At 40.6% G+C, this 16945-nt stretch overlaps 1 protein-coding gene across 4 annotated transcripts in view; it reads right to left on the reverse strand.

Moving 5' to 3' along the window:
* LOC123516553 overlaps positions 1 to 14023 on the reverse strand; it is a 28974-nt gene extending 14951 nt beyond the window's left edge. The window contains exons 1-6 of one of the 4 annotated variants that reach the window (XM_045276032.1): positions 13801 to 14023; positions 9087 to 9218; positions 7721 to 8248; positions 7267 to 7417; positions 6571 to 6712; positions 2785 to 6462 (exon numbers count right to left, since the gene is read on the reverse strand). In XM_045276032.1, coding sequence (XP_045131967.1) covers positions 6073 to 6462; positions 6571 to 6712; positions 7267 to 7417; positions 7721 to 8102 — 1065 coding nt within the window. In that variant the 5' untranslated portion in view covers positions 8103 to 8248; positions 9087 to 9218; positions 13801 to 14023 and the 3' untranslated portion in view covers positions 2785 to 6072. Of the gene's footprint in view, positions 1 to 2784; positions 6463 to 6570; positions 6713 to 7266; positions 7418 to 7720; positions 8249 to 9086; positions 9219 to 13800 lie in introns of those variants that run through there. The other 3 variants (XM_045276030.1, XM_045276031.1, XM_045276029.1) reach the window with 3 other exon arrangements.
* Positions 14024 to 16945: the final 2922 nt, after the last annotated feature.

Raw genomic sequence — 16945 nt, forward strand, 5'->3', positions numbered from 1 at the left:
CTCTCCTTCCTCCTCCCCTCTTCCTCTTGAAAGATAAGCTACATGCGTCCCGCTTGTGTCTAAAATATTAGCAAATGTCACTCTCTCTCTCTTTTTCTCCTAAGAGAGAAGCGTCCACTTTCCTCTTCAAAGGCGATATAGTGACTAAAAAATAACAGCATAATACACAAAGACGACAAGTATGACAAGCTTGCACGAGTTTCCCACGTTTGGGCGTGCGGCACTACCACCCGTATACTATACAGGCGGGCTTTTTTAACATCCGGTGCGAAGGGGTTAATAACCCTTGGGGGGATCCAGGGGAGGGACACCTTCCCAGGATAGAAGGTTATTAACTACATTGGATTTGGTTAGTAACTCTTGTGGGACGCAGTCCTGCCGGGTTGAAGGCTGGCTTCCTTTGGTATCCCTTGTGGGGGTGTGGTGCAGTGGTTACAGCCCAACATAAACAAAGCAGCGTTTGCTGCTGCTACATCCAGCCTTCCGCTTCCACCAGCATAGTATTTTCAGAGATTTTTTAGGTTAAAGTCTACGATTGGTCCTTCTCAGTAGCAAATTGGGCACGGTCCCCGAGAAACCGTCCTGCGCGCTTGCCTCAATTCCCGGCTCCCACTTCTCAGCTCCTCCACCCAGCTGATTTGATGTCACATATATGAAACCATGCTATTGGTCAGAGAGAGAGAGAGAGAGAGAGAGAGAGAGAGAGAGAGAGAGAGAGAGAGAGAGAGAATATGGTAACGAATAAGACAGCGTTTTTCAACCTTTTTACCCTTGCCTAACCTTTAGCATACATGACATGTCTCAAGGAACCCTGCTATGCCATATATTTCTCATTTTATGTGGCGTCAAATCAGCTGGGTGGAGGAGCTGCGAAGGGGGAGCCGGGAATCGACGCGAGCGCGCTGGACGGTTTCTCGGGGACAGTGCCGGAAACTGACCCCCCAAAAAAACATATAAATACTACTATGTTAAAGTGGGTGGGAAGTACACTTACTTCTGCCAGTCACTGATGGACGAGACTGTAGTCACAGTGGACTCGTTGTACCAATATTAGGAGCCTCTATAACACTGAATGCTGCACCTTCTCTTGGCTGTTTGCAGAGATTGCAGTTTAGAAACCCGGAGCCCCTTGGCAACACAGCCTTTTTCTTCTTGGGGGTTTGTTGGGGCCGTGCAGGCTGTGTGTCACAGCCTCTAGTGCCCCAAAGATGCAGTATGCGGTGGTGAGGTGTTCAAGCTATATGCACACCCGGCGAAGTGCGAGGCGAGCAGCACGGCAATGTTTACAATACAACCCGAGCAGGGGACACGAGCCTACCTAAGAAAGTGTTTTTTACGTAAAACCTTGCCTGTTTTTGTTATAGCTATTGTGGTTTGAGAGAGTGAAGAGATAGAAAAAATGTTTGAGTCTGTTATGCAAAATTGCAATGTTCTACAGGCAATAACGTTTTTATGTGGTTTTGGCTAAGGACAAGAAAGCAGCAGCAGCAGCAGCACCAACAGCTGACAGTAGCCCACCGATAGGCCGATACATCTTATAGGAAGGATCTAAAGGATGATCCAAAATTAGAGGAAAAGTTTCAGTTTAACGAAACTGGCCTAATCACTACCAATATTCGTTGTCCATAAATATACTCTGTCAAATAAGGACAAAAAGGACTGACTCTCTCTCTCTCTCTCTCTCTCGAAATTATTAGCTGATATGGTAAGAAACTAAAAAAGAATCTTAGGAAATACTTCATATGAAATATAATTTTACATGGAGTAGGGGTACAGTTATATGGCGTGAACATTCATAACCCTTTTCGTTTTTTTTTTTTTTTTCTCCTTGTGACATGTATGTATGACTTTATAGAGCGCGCGCTCACACTCACACACTCACACACACACACACACACACATTCATAAATTTTCGTCGTTTTCAATACAGAATGCCTTTTGCTCTCCACCTCATCTATTACCTCCACTTCCACCCACCTTCTATCTATCCACTGCCTTCTGTCTGCTCCACCCCTCTCCTGAGAGTTGTGGAGACGCGATACAGTGCATAATTCGGAGGAACACTTATCCTTTATTGTCTTATATTGTTTGTTACTAGATGATAGAGCTAGGCAGGTATGCGTAGATGCCTACATAATTGTAATATGTTTTAATTAGAGGCTGAATTATTCTAGTCAGACTTGCATTAATCAGCCATATAGTAATGCATACAAACACAATTGTATATATAACATTTTCAGAAATATCAAGAAAGTAGAACAACAACAACAATAATAACAATAACAAAAGCAACAGCAAAAACAACAACAACAGCAAGAAATATAAAAAAAAAGGTAGAACAACAACAACAATAATAATAATAATAATAATAATAATAATAATAATAATAATAATAATAATAATAATAATAACATAAACAACAGCAGAAACAACAACAACAACAATGATAACAACATCAAAGCATAGATCCCTCAGAAAAATAAAACTCCGAATATTTCCTTTACCTATTGTTTTGATACATGATTTAACGACAAATTTTCAGCTCCTCAGTTCAGTCAGCTTTCTGCATCTAATGAAACTAGTGTAATGAACGCCAGAACACAGCATAAAAGCGAGACACGCGCAGAGTCGATTTTTGGTCTGCTACGTTCCATGGTCTCTCAATCAACTGGCTTTGGTATGAGATGCTGTGTACATAAAAGACATTTAAATTAGGTGTCCCGCAACATTCTGATAACCTTAAGGTCAAACTTTTGGATCTGTTTGATTTCAGTTAGGTTTATCAACGCATTTATCTTTTTTTTTTTTCTGAATCCATGAATTCCTTCGCTATCCCCGTCACACCTGTCTCTCGTCACAATGAAATTACAGTTTTTGTAAGATGGATATACAGTCACTTCTCATTCGTTTTACAGTGTTACTAGTTTATTTGGCACTCCATTTGAACAAACGTTAACTGTACCCATGACGTTGTTAGTTTCAATACTCGTATATAGTGATTGTTCATTCGATGGCGTAAAAGAGTAAATGCTTTAGTTTTTATAACTTTTGCGTTTATAACTCATCACTCATTAATTTGACATCTTTATAAATACCAAGGAAAACAAAAGCAATAGCAATATATAACTATAATTCCTGAAAAAATAATGTAATGGTCTCGTAATTCATCATCACACAAGGATTTAACATTTAGTTTCATAAATAATAAATAGAAGAAAAGTAATAGCAAGTTAGAACTAAGATTCCAGCGAAAGCCATGCAATGTTCCAGATCAATACACGTCCAGTATCTTGGTAAAAACACAAGGAACGAGTGACAGAGCGGCTTCCCAGCTGGTAGGAAGTTGCAAGTTGTAAGTAATGACTGAAGAACTGAATATATGATGGAATTTCGTGAGCTTTTGGTTCAGGGCGGGTCATAATTTTCGGAAAGCTAAAGCAGAATTTAATCACGTTAGGTTCCTGTGTGATCAAAGTAGAATGTCGGTTTAAACTTAAATGTATACAATGCCGAAAATGTCAACTTTAGTAATCTCTACTCTTGGGATACACACTCCCACCATCCAGCAGGTCCCGTATATTTCTTCCAGCCTGATCATAAGATTTTTAAATTTGCCACACTAAACGTTATCTCAGTCAGAGCACCTCACGCTATTTTTTTGCCGATATCATTGCATTTCACCATTGTCAGTGTAGCGCTTAGTGAAAATACCATGTAGTGAAATATATATAATGAATAAGCAAGTAAATAGATAGACAGAAAAAATAGAGATAAAATAAAGTTTACTCTGCTCTTTGTATTACTTTCTTTTGCCTTTGTTCCTGAATTTCAATGATTAACTAAATGTTCCTAAATGAGATATATTTGTTTATTTTTTCTATAATTCTGCTTTCTTAAATTAAACCCTCTACATATTTCTACGCCTTTCTTCTTTTGTTTTTTATCTCTGTTGGTCATCAGGGAAAACGATTTCCATTTATATATCCTGCTAACTTTTCAGTAAAGTGCCGTAGCTTTGGTGCAAGTGACAGAGAGATTTTTAGAGTAATCATGGATGTAGGGGGTGACACGTATTATTTATTTATTGCTATCTACCGTTTCTGTTCTACATGTTCAAGCGAGTTTTTTAGAGCTTTCATCCTTTTCTCTGCAGCTTCATTTTGTTTTGTTTCTGCCCGTTCTATTGCTGCTGCTTTGGTGCATTGTCACTGCTCTTTTCTTAAGATTATTAACAGTGGTGTCCCTTAGGCTTCTGTCCTGTCACCCACTCTCTTCCTATCAATGACCTTTTCAGCCAAACTTTTTCGTCCTACCGACTCCTATGCTGATACCACTCTGCACTTCGTCTTTTTCATAGGCCTTCAAGAACTGAACAAGGGTATTATATGAAATTTCCCACGAGTTCGGTGAAAAATGAAAGTCCATACCAAGCAAGAAAAGGTAACTTGTACATATTTATATATTAAAAAACGCACCTCAACAAGACAAGTAGAATTTTCACACTTTGCACATTAAAAAATACAAAAATACGTACAACAGTTTCCTCTGACAATATAATGCGGTAGCTCACCCAAATAGGATATATATACTCTCCACATTAAACACACGGGTGCAAAATACACCTAATACACCTATTCTGAGCAAACACCATGAAACATTTCACTATACTATCACGCAACCACTCATACACATCTATTCAGTAATATCACAGACAATACAGAAGATTGGCCTCACAAACCCAGCACAGATGATCCATTCCACTCCATTCTACATACCATACTCTATCCAAAACCCAAAAAACTCTACTTTACCCAAACGTCTTTTCAAGCTCACCTGCAACTTTATCTCAAGTTTATTTGTAAACGTGATGTTACCAAACTTCCTAGTTTTTCAGTACTTTAGCTGGAAAGGATCAAACGTGAACTCTCAAGGAAGTGTGGTAAAGACGTGCACCGAATTAGTATTACCGATGAAGACCGACCATGTAACTTAACACGGTTCGGTTCCGGTGTCCCAGTCTCATTTCTGACCTCTACTCACAGCCCCCATTCCATCGATTATTTTTCCATCCCGGGAAGAGTAACACAGGATACTATTCCCTCTCTGGCTAGAATTCCCTCCTTTATTATACACCTCGTCATTAACTGTGCCGAATGAATATTAGTTGGGTATTGTCTGTGTTTTACACGATGATCGCATCAAATATGGTACAGTATATGTTCAAGTGATTTAAAGTAACTGCGAAAAACTGAACGAAATGAAGATCGATGCGAGTGAAAAATTTTGACTGAAAAATCTGAATATTTAGTTAGTATTGATTCGTTAAAATAGAAAATGTTTGAGCTTCCAGTAGCCTTCATCTACCAAATCCACGCGATATATCTTGGTGTACGACACGTTTTCTCCTTCGATCTTTTATAAGACCCTTTTACAAATTGAAGGGCATGTTTGAGGGTAGAAGTCAGTATTGTTTCCAGGGGGGAGGCTCATAGCAGGTGGAGGTGTTGTTCCACCACTGAGTCAGGGTGGTGTGCACGGTGCGAGTTTGGCGGTGGAGGGTGGCGCACAGGTCACACCAAGGCAACTTCCTGCGCACCCGCCAGTACCGCCGCCACTGCAGGTGTCGCAGGTATGCGGCAGGGTGAGTGGCTAGATACAGGAGGTGGCTGGCGAGGGCAGCGGCGCTGGGGAACTTAAGCACGTCAATATAAGAATTGAAGGGCAGAGTGTGGCGGTAACTTGGCCCGCCATACACTACAGGCACCATACCGTGCTTCAGTGGGATCCATAACTTCTCGGTGTGATAGTCATCGCACAAGGCGTTTTCGAAAGACAAGTAAAAAAGGTGTGAGGCTGCCAGCCACCTAAAACAATAGTCATCCATGTGATTCTTACCGCACTTCAACTCACCACATTTGCCCACCGTAGTGACTGCCATGAAGCCCTGCAGTGCCGCCACCAGGTCCTCCCGCCGAGAGTCAGTGTTGCAGTGGCTTGCCACCCACGCAGCCACTCTCGGTCGTGTTGCTAACGCAATCTCTTCAGCAGTCATCGTAAAGTCATTGTCTTTCATCAAAAGGTTTCATTACTTTGGCATTCCTCGCCGTAGTCTTCTGGCAGCGGCTCTGTCAGCGTGGTGTTGTCATCAGGCTGGTGAATCAAACCGCCATGTCGTCTGTCTCGCTCATCTCGCAGCCTCCCATCAACCGTCACTCCTTCCTCTCGCAGCCAGTGACGAAACTTATGCATGTGGTGGCTGTAAGAAGTGTAGGTCGGGGAAGAGGTGTCGAGGTAGAAGGTCGAAGAGACTGGGCAATGCCGGGGAGTGGAGAAGGGAATGAGCTCTCCGGCCAGGGCTGTGATGGGGTTGCGGTGGTGGTAAGACATTGTAAGGTTGAAGAACACACCCATGCTCTCCAGTTGGTTCCACAGGGGTGTTGCCTGTTGGCTGATGATTGGCGCCTGTGGGAAGCAAGCAGGTCATTTCTTAAAAAAAAAACTCCTCCTCTACAACTACAACAACAAAAACAAAACAATGAAGATGATGATGAATATTAATTTTACTCTCACCTCCAGCTCCAGCCAGATCCAGAGAGTGTGAGGGTGGCGGGGAGGCAAGGGACGCATCAGTACGTCCAGGCTGAAGAATATCAAGGCATCAGCTTCCTCGACCTGGTCCGTGGTCACATTAGAGCCCCACAGGAACTCACACCTGTCACAGGGAGATGCACGAGATGAGGACTGTAGAAGATTGGTGGTGGTGGTGGTGGAAGTAGTAGTAGTAGTAGTAGTAGTAGTAGTAGTAGTAGTAGTAGTAGTAGTAGTAGTAGCAGCAGCAGCAGCAGTAGCAGTAGTAGTAGTAGTAGTAGTAGTAGTAGTAGTAGTAGTAGTAGTAGTAGTAGTAGTAGTAGTAGTAGTAGTATTAGTAGCAGCAGCAGCAGTAGTAGTAGTAGTAGTAGTAGTAGTAGTAGTAGTTGTTGTTGTTGTTGTTGTTGTTGTTGTTGTTGTTGTTGTTGTTGTTGTTGTTGTTGTTGTTATCATACTAGTAGTAGTAGTAGTAGTAGTAGTAGTAGTAGTAGTAGTAGTAGTAGTAGTAGTAGTAGTAGTAGTAGTAGTAACATAGGCAGCAACAGAGGCAACAACAGTAGTAACACATATACCAATCATCAGGAGCAGCGACAGTTTACAGCCCTAACCTTGATAAATACCCAATCTTAAACACACTACACGACCCACAATGCCACAATTCTTGACTGGCAGACTGACCTCCAGATGGCGCAGCGACCCTTCCTCAGAGCTCCATGGTCGCGGATCATGCCTTTCCAGCCATCCCAGGAGTGCCAGAAGGGCGTCCACAGCACCACGCGTCGCATTGGCCCCTCCTCCTGGTACTGCTCCGCGCATTCCTCGTCGGAGGCTGCAGACATGAAAACCACTAACGTTAAAGTCAATGTCATTAGTCGAGCGATTTATCTTCACATTTTGCATAATTTTTGGCTTCTTTCCTTAGATTAGCTCATCATGGCGTCTTTTATCTTTTATTTTTCTCTTGCCCCTGGTCGATCGTAACCCTTCATACGAAAAAAAAAAGATAAATAACTAAAAATAAAGTACTGATTTCTTTGTCATAACTGAGAGCACGACGCAAACAAAGTAGTATTGGCACATTATTCTTTAAGTAGCGTTATTGAGGAGAATACCATGCACATCACAGTTATACCTGCATCGCTCGGGGCTCCTGCTGGAGTGTCGTCACACGAGGTGGTGGTGGTAGTGTTGGGGCTGTCATACGCCTGAGAGTTGGTGCTATTAGTGGGAATGTCTTCAGTGTTTGATTGATTATTTCTGTGGCCAGCGTCTGTAGCAGTGATAGTTGTGGTGTGGGAAGGAGCGTTTATGGGGTGGGAATGAGTGGTCAAGGCGTGAGGGTGTGCGTCTGAGGGATGAACATCAGTGTCTACTGCGGAGGTGATGCGGGTCAGAGAGATAATAGAAGCGACCCAGTTCTCATAAAAGAAAAGGGAAGGACCCCATGAGATAACGATCAGAACGAGCAGCACCGCCACCAGAACAGACACCGGAACTGGCCTCCACCACCACATCCCGCGTCCACTACTCCACTTGTTTCCACTCTACTCTGCTTCCACGTCTGCGCTTCCTTAATTCCCCGCAGCGATGTCTCAGTGTGAAGCCTTCTTTGTTGCCTTGTCTTTCCTTATCTTGTTGCTATCCTTATGTTGTCTTCATGCTGAGAAAGAAACGTTAATTATATACATCAGACAAAACCTTTAACACGATCGAGTTGTAAATACTGTCAAGAAAGAAAACACTGAAATAGCCAATCCGATTAGAACACACACACACACACACACACACACACACACACACACCGCGTTGTGTAGTGGTTAGCACGCTCGACTCACAATCAAGAGGGCCGGGTTCGAGTCCCGGCGCGGCGAGGCAAATGGGCAAGCCTCTTAATGTGTGGCCCTTGTTCACCTAGCAGTAAATAGGTACGGGATATAACTCGAGGGATTGTGGCCTCGCTTTCCCGGTGTGTGGAGTGTGTTGTAGTCTCAGTCCTACCCGAAGATCGGTCAATGAGCTCTGAGCTCGCTCCGTAATGGAGAAGACTGGCTGGGTGACCAGCAGACGACCGAGGTGAATTACACACACACACACACACACACTCTCTCTCTCTCTCTCTCTCTCCTTGGAACGGATCATTGAAATTCCCATTGATTTCAATGAGAAATAAAGATCAGACATGATATACAATATACAGGTATACTCAATGTGCAGTGGGTCAAGCAACATTAAAATACTGAGTTTGTTTCTTTGAGTTAACCTTAAAAGTGCCGTTGAGCCGTTCTCTCAAACGTTGGTACAGAAGGCTGGCAGTGACTACACTCAGAATAAATTTATTCTTCAGCCCGAAGAATTTCGGAGGTTCAAAATGTAGAATTTTTTTGTTCTCAAGTATATAAATAAAAAAAAAACCGTTTTTATTTTATATTCAATTAGGTTATTGAACATGGAAACAGGAGTAAAAGAGTTTGTACATAATAAGACCTGCCGCTACTCACCTGATAAAAGGTCTTTAACCTTACCCATTTTCTGTCATTCCAGTGTGGGACACTTTTCTAGTGCTGTTATCTTACAATGCTCACAAAATCAGGCTCGCACAAACACCTACTGGATTCAGTTTTCGTTCTCACCTTCAAGTAAAATATTAAAACAAATGTTATAAGATAAGACAAATCATTACGATTATATTCAATGAAATTCTACCATACTTTTGTAGAGCAGAAATTTAATGTTAAACTTTAAATTGAAAACACAACATTGATTGGACTGCAGGGAGAGATGAAGAGATAAATGTGTACTGTACTTGTTATTTTTTTATTTCAATTCTCAATTGAAGCAGAATGACAGACTTCTCACTGATGAATAGACTGATCGAGCTTTGTCTCTTGCCTGTAAGAATGCCATGCAGTAGGGAGAGGAGAGGAGAAGGTGTTTGGTTATAAATGAAATATTCACCGTTCTACAAGTTATCGTATCGCTCGACTGACCAACGTGCGATACAGTGAACTACGGCGCTGCTGTAAGTATACTGGCATTGGGTCCATTCGCTTCTGCTACGAGGAAAGTCTGGTTAATTTGCTAGCTTCCTTGAGGAAAACCAGAGAATAATTACTTGAACCAACTGTTGTCCATATTTTGAAACACTTCCGCGAGGCAGCTCTACTTCAATCTCTATTTCAACTTACACGGGTCTCATGGGGTTCATATGATTCTAGTGACATATTAAAAAAGGCTTTTACACAATCAACAGGATAAAAACACTCTTGAGAAATCTATTAATTGTCTCTGTGGATTTTTAAATACAGTCGCGGCGAGAGAGAGAGAGAGAGAGAGAGAGAGAGAGAGAGAGAGAGAGAGAGAGAGAGAGAGAGAGAGAGAGAGAGAGAGAGAGAGAGAGAGAACAAAGTGTTTCAGAATACAGGCCAGTTTTCCAAGATAGTTTCCTCATAATGGTACGCAACGAAAATTCATGTGACAATATTTGTCGAGATTACTGTAATAACTGATCAGCGGAAAGTCCAGTCATATCTTCACATAATAGTTTCATTAATTGATCTTTTTCTATGTAAAAACATAAATAGCTACACTTCAGTTTATGTGTTTACTGTAACATGCCTTAATTTGTATTACTGAATGTATGAAATATATTTCTTGTGTTTCTTATGATATGGAAGACGTCAAACTCTCTACTGTTACTACTCGTACTATACGCGCCAAGTTGCTAGGCGGTATGTGTATGAGGAAAATAAAGTAATTCCAGTGACTGTATTTCCAAAGCATTTTAGAGTCTAATTTTTTACCAGTTTTAACTCAGGCTGGACTGGAAGTCATTGGGTTTTCAAGACAATTTTCATGATTCTGGCAATGGTCTGACAAGGATTCTGCACCACCATTTGCATATATTGAAAAGAACAACCCGGGGAGCTCTACTAACAACTCATTTAGCCATTTAAATTAGTCTATATAAAACATATCATTATTACTTCATCTCTTCGTCCCTCAATAAATATTTCAAGTCGTGCATGGTCGCTCTAGCTTACTTGATCATAATCTTCTCTATCTTTTGTTGTGCAGTTTGCAGTCATATTTTTGTTAGCAGACGGTGCGGATGGTGAAAATGATGAAAAAATCACTAAACAATGCAAGTCAAGCTGAGGTGGTGGAGTGGAGGGAGTTGTGGCAGCTTCATCTGTTCGTTCATTCCCTTTGACTGAAAGTTACGTATAAACTCTACAAAAATAATTGTGTGGCCACACGTGCAGCTTAAAATAATCCATATGAATATTCAGATGAATATGTATGTAGAGGTGGAGAGGGTGAAGGGAATAAATGTTTTATAACAAGAGGGCCCACCACTGAAACGCAACAAATAGTGAAGGCTACATACCTTCCCATGTGTGGTGGATACAGCTAGGAAAATGGGAGACAACTCGATCCGCCGTAACCAGGGAAGCGAATGGAATAGACAGACAGATGGGATGAAATCCGGAAAGGCCGGGCCAAAGATGACGCGCGCAGCAGACTGAGCTATACACAAACTGATACTCTTAAGCCTGAGCTATAAAGATGTGAAGAAAATGGAAAACAGTCTCATCAAACTGAAGCCAAAATTAACTTTTTTTTTTTCTTAAGAAACGATACGGAATATGCTTGCTATAACTAAAGGAAAATTCAAACAAAAATACGGGGAAAGAGGCCGTAGTAAGTTAACACGAATAGAGTACTTCAATGCAGAAAGACCTAGGGTAAAATATTTAACACCAGTTTCATTTAATAATAAAATAATGTTCATGAAATACATAAGAGAAGCAATAAGCTAAACTTGAAAAGGATAGAGATGAAGAGGAAGACCAAACAGAATTGAAAAGATGAAAAAAAGAGAGAGAGAGGAAAAAGAGATCGAAAATAACATGTAGCATGTAAACACACCATAATGCAAAAATAAAATAAATAAATAAATAAATATATAAATAAAAAAAATGAATAAATAAACTAAAGAAATAGCATTCATTACAAAGCAGATATAGATTTACTAAAGGTTTTTGGTTAAGTAGGTAGACAAAAAGTAAAATCTAGTGACGGCACGCGTTCGGAAGAGGCAGTGGAGATATTGCACGGCTTCATCTCAGCGCACTAGTTAAATTAGTCCACAATGGTTCACCTTGTGATGCATCGGATAATCTGCCTGCTACATGCCTGCCTGCCTGCACTCAGACTCCTCAATGGAAATAACGTCCACGTTCTTTCCGCACCCTCTTCTTCGTACAATATAATGCGCCCGTATAAATGAAACGCTTCCACGTCAAGGAAGTTTTCGAGTGTTCACCATCGTTTTGTTGAGTTACTCTTCTCTCTGCTTATCAACAATAACTATTCGATCCCTTTCATTAATTAATTGGTTGTTGCACAGAGGCTGTACTGTAACTTCTAACCTATCACTGTTGCCATTTGGCTCTTGTTATGTTTTGACTATTAATTATACGTTATCTCCAGTGGTCAACTCAAGACATAAGACTTTCGACTCCGAAACTTCTGTGGACTCGGTTCTATGTAGATTTGGCTACGGTGCCAGCGAAGTTATTAATTACTATAATATCAATTCAAATACATTTAAGTATATCTTTATTTGTGAAAACAATATTCTTTACACATGTGATGTGATTTGTGTTATTTTGCGAAAAATTCAAGTAGAATAGGCCTTCGCCACCCACCCTCCCACAAACCCCTCTCTGCTCCCCCGGCTCGCTACGTACTCAAATATTGCCACAAAGCATTAAATAATCATTTTTGTGTATCATGAACACAATCAAAGTCCTACAGAAAATAATTACAAAATAATAAATTAAATCTCTTGTTAAGTCAGCGAAGAAAATGTACAGGTAACACATAAACAGTGGTTGGGAAGACCTATTATATATAGCAAGTTGGCAACTTAGCCACATACGGGCTGGCGTGCTAGCTGTGTTTTTCAGTTTGTTGTTTGGTGTTCCTTGGAAGCTACAAGGTAAACTAAAGGCGTCGCCACACTAACACATCTGCGTCAACTTTTTTTTTTTTGTTTCTGAAAATCGAGAAATACGAGAATCTTTTCAGCGCTCCTCGTCACGCGCGCGCACGCCCACACACACACACACACACACACGGTAGCTCAGTAGTTAGAGCACTGGCTTCACAAGCCAGAGGACCGGGGTTCGATTCCCCGGCCGGGTGGAGATATTTGGGTGTCTCCTTTCACGTGTAGCCCCTGTTCACCTAGCAGTGAGTAGGTACGGGATGTAAATCGAGGAGTTGTGACATTGTTGTCCCGGTGTTGGTGTGTGCCTGGTCTCAGGCCTATCCGAAGATCGGAAATAATGAGCTCTGAGCTCGTTCCGTAGGGTAACGTCTGGCTGTCTCGTCAGAGACTGCAACAGATCAAACACACACACACACACACACACACACACACACACACACATACAGGCGTTTGTCTGCACTTTAATCAACCTAGGCTCTCTCTCTCTCTCTCTCTCTCTCTCTCTCTCTCTCTCTCTCTCTCTCTCTGTGGCATATCACTACCCTTGCATTCTAACAAATACATAACTTGCAACTCACACCAGCAAGCCACGGAACTAGCTTTACGGGACCCCAATTCATCATGAGTGCCGCTCAGTTGATCTACAGGCAAGCAGTCAATGCTCTTCACCTTGATACAGCCAACTGAGTTACAATGGCATCCAGCTTGCAGTAGATAAACACAGGCCATTCAAAAATGTACACATCTGCCGAATGATACGAGCCACTGCTTGTTGTTATATATCCACAAGTTGAATATAACATGTAATATCAAGCGATTTTATATGTTATTCATATAAGATATATTCAACTTAAGGTATTTTGAACAAAAATATTTACCGTAGTATATCTTTACAGTATATTATTAACATAGTTTTTCATTTGACAACAAAAGTTGAGGACAACTCTACTCCGAAGACGATCACTACTGCGTGATGATTCTGACGAAAAAGATGACGGAAAGAGGTAAATGTTGACGGAAAACGCTGAAGGAAAATGAGCTTAATGTGTGACGGCGCCTTAAGTGTGACCACGAAAAAATTACATCCACTCTGAAAATTAAAGTCAGCCAATTTATGTAAGCATGAGTATGAAGTGAAAAAAAAAAAAAAAAATCGTGGAGCCTCAACAGCCAAGGTGGGTGGGAAGTTCACTTACTTTTGTCAGTCACTTTCCACACTGATAAACGGAGATATATAGCCAAGGTGGACTTGCTGTAACAATATTGGGTGCCTCTACAACACTGAATGCTGCACCTTTCCTTGGCTATAAACTTAGCAGGGATTACAGTATAAAAATAAGGAGCACAGACAGCACTCGGGACGAGGTGAAAGCAGCACGTCCGGGCGTTACTTGATGTTTGTTTACTTCCAAGCACAGACAAGCAAGGGATACGAATGTACTTCCAATCACGGGCAAGCGGGGGACACGAACCTACTCAAAATAGTGTTATTTACGTCTGTGTTATAGCTATTGTGACTTGTGGGGGTAAAAAAAAAAAAAAAGGAAAAAGGTAAATTTTTACAATAATATGAACAACTCACTTCGTTTTTTTTTTTTTTTTGGTAGATTTTGACCTGTTTTGAGTGAATATGCACTTTGTTTCCGTCGCAAATCCGTATTTTTTTCTTACCCCCCTCCCGGTTCTTGCGGAAACATGATTTTGCGGTAAAACGAACCAACTCTTTCTTGCTTATGTTAAATTTCCACCTGTTTTGAATATATATACACTTTCTATTCAATGCGAGTTTTTTTTAATAATTTTATCAACCCCCTCCTATCCCCGTCTTTTGTGGATATACGAGTTTCCGGTAAAACGAAGCATTTTTTTTTTCTGGTATATTTTTACCGCTTTTCAATGAATATACACTAACCTTACCTAACCTAAACCTAACCTAACCCTAACCTAACCTAACTTAAACTAAACTAACCTAACCTGACCTGACTTAACCTAACCTAACTGCAATGGATAATATATGCATAGAAAGTCATTACCTTATTGGTGGTCCAGTCCTTCATCGTCGCCGGAGACGTCACTGAGAGAAGGTGGGTGGGTAAATTTTTACAATAACATGAACAGCTCACTTGGGTGAATAGCAAGGAAATAATGCACGCTACACCCAACACACGGTAAATGGATCTGATTTGTATATTTTTTATATTATGTTTTTCATATTATGTCTATGTCTATACATTTATTTACATATCTCATGCAGAGATGGATGGACTTATCTTTTTTGTTAAGAAGAGGATTTCTCTGTGATTATCATTATAAGGAGCAATGTAGTTTTTAAGACCTTAGGTTAGATTAGGTTTAGTTCTATTTATTAGTATATATATATTTTTTTTATTTGTATGTATTTAGGACAACTATGTATTTATAATTTTGTATGAGGCCCTGTAGAGCACCATTTACTGGTGGAATAGAGCCTAGAAAAAAAAAAAACAATAAACAATAAATAATAAACGGTGACATCTTCCTAAGACTGATTCAAATATTTCAAATTGAACCGCTTCTCTCGCCACACATTGAAATACGACACTATGACTGGCTGAATTAATTTTGATTATTTTGTTATTGGCTACTGGTTTCATGTTGAAACAAAAGAACCAGTCACCGTCATAATATATCGCGCTTGCGCCGATAATGTAACATACGCACACACGAAAACACACCAAAACGGCGTTCCTCGAATCCTCACTCCTCACTAGTCCTCAGTGCCTGCCTGTCCATCGTATGTTGTGGTACATCGCCTTCCACCATTGGCACAACAGTGAATTTAATCTTGATAAAATTGAATAAATAACAATTTGCGACGGGTGTGTATGGGTTCAAATTGATCAGAAGAACAAGGTCTATAAGATGAGAAGGGTAACAAAAGCCAACTTGCTGCTTATGCTAAAGTAAAATAATACCGGGAAAAAAGGTACAAGTCTGTCCTGTAAAATATTAATGTTTTAGAGACTTTTTTCTTTTTTGCATGTAAAGGTGACTTACCTAAGCAAAGCAACAATGCAAGAAAAGAAAAGATAAAAAAAAGCTCACTGAGATGTCAATCCCGAAAGGAAAGAGTCAAAAGGAATATGTAAGATTGGAAGAAAAGTATATCATTCTATTGAAACCAGAGGTTTCAACACACACACACACACACACACACACACACACACACACACACACACACGGTAGCTCAGTGGTTAGAGCGCTGGCTTCACAAGCCAGATGACCGGGGTTCGATTCCCCGGCCGGGTGGAGATATTTGGGTGTCTCTCCTTTCACGTGTAGCCCCTGTTCACCTAGCAGTGAGTAGGTACGGGATGTAAATCGAGGAGTTGTGACATTGTTGTCCCGGTGTGTGGTGTGTGCCTGGTCTCAGACCTATCCTAAGATCGGAAATAATGAGCTCTGAGCTCGTTCCGTAGGGTAACGTCTGGCTGTCTCGTCAGAGACTGCAGCAGATCAAACAGTGAATTACACTGGTCTCAGGCCTATCCAAAGATCGGAAAAATGAGCTCTGAGCTCGTTCCGTAGGGTAACGTCTGGCTGTCTCGTCAGAGACTGCAGCAGATCAAACAGTGAAACTCTCTCTCTCTCTCTCTCTCTCTCTCTCTCTCAAATTTATGATATGGTAAGAAACCGAAAATTCTTAAATAAAATAAATTGAAAATAAAAGTGTTGAAACCAAAGTATATATACTACGTTTAGCTACCTATACTCATATATATATATATATATATATATATATATATATATATATATATATATATATATATATATATATATATATTTTTTTTTTTTTTTCTTACAATGCATAATTTACTGTATGATGCTCACACTACATACTCACCGGAAAAATTGTAATATCAATTACAGCACAGGCCAGGCCATATCTAGCAGTCTTGGTGGGAGCATTTATTATTAAACGTTTTGTTCCAGATTTCAGTCTAAATATGACATTTTTAAGAATAACTCGTGTAATGGCACTCCTTCCTTTCTGATGCCTATATCGTGCGTATTTGGTTAGGATTCGTTGACCGATCTGAAGTTAAAATTTTTAACATTTCCACGAATCATAAAGTAGTCACAATTCAGAGTAGCATTCCTCGTCTTGGTGTACACTCTGCTAAGAAATATGACTGCATGACACCATTCTGGATCTGAGTCTACAGCGACAAGACTTTTCGAGGGACGTCTGTATAGTCGCTTCTAATAGACGCCAATATGAACAAGATAATCTAAACTGTATACTCATTACAAGATAAAGGCAATCTTGATATCCGGAAGTAAGCAAATCTCAGTTTAAAG

This window comes from Portunus trituberculatus, chromosome 41 (genome assembly GCF_017591435.1).
Source record: "Portunus trituberculatus isolate SZX2019 chromosome 41, ASM1759143v1, whole genome shotgun sequence".
Classification (NCBI taxonomy): Eukaryota; Metazoa; Arthropoda; class Malacostraca; order Decapoda; family Portunidae; genus Portunus; species Portunus trituberculatus.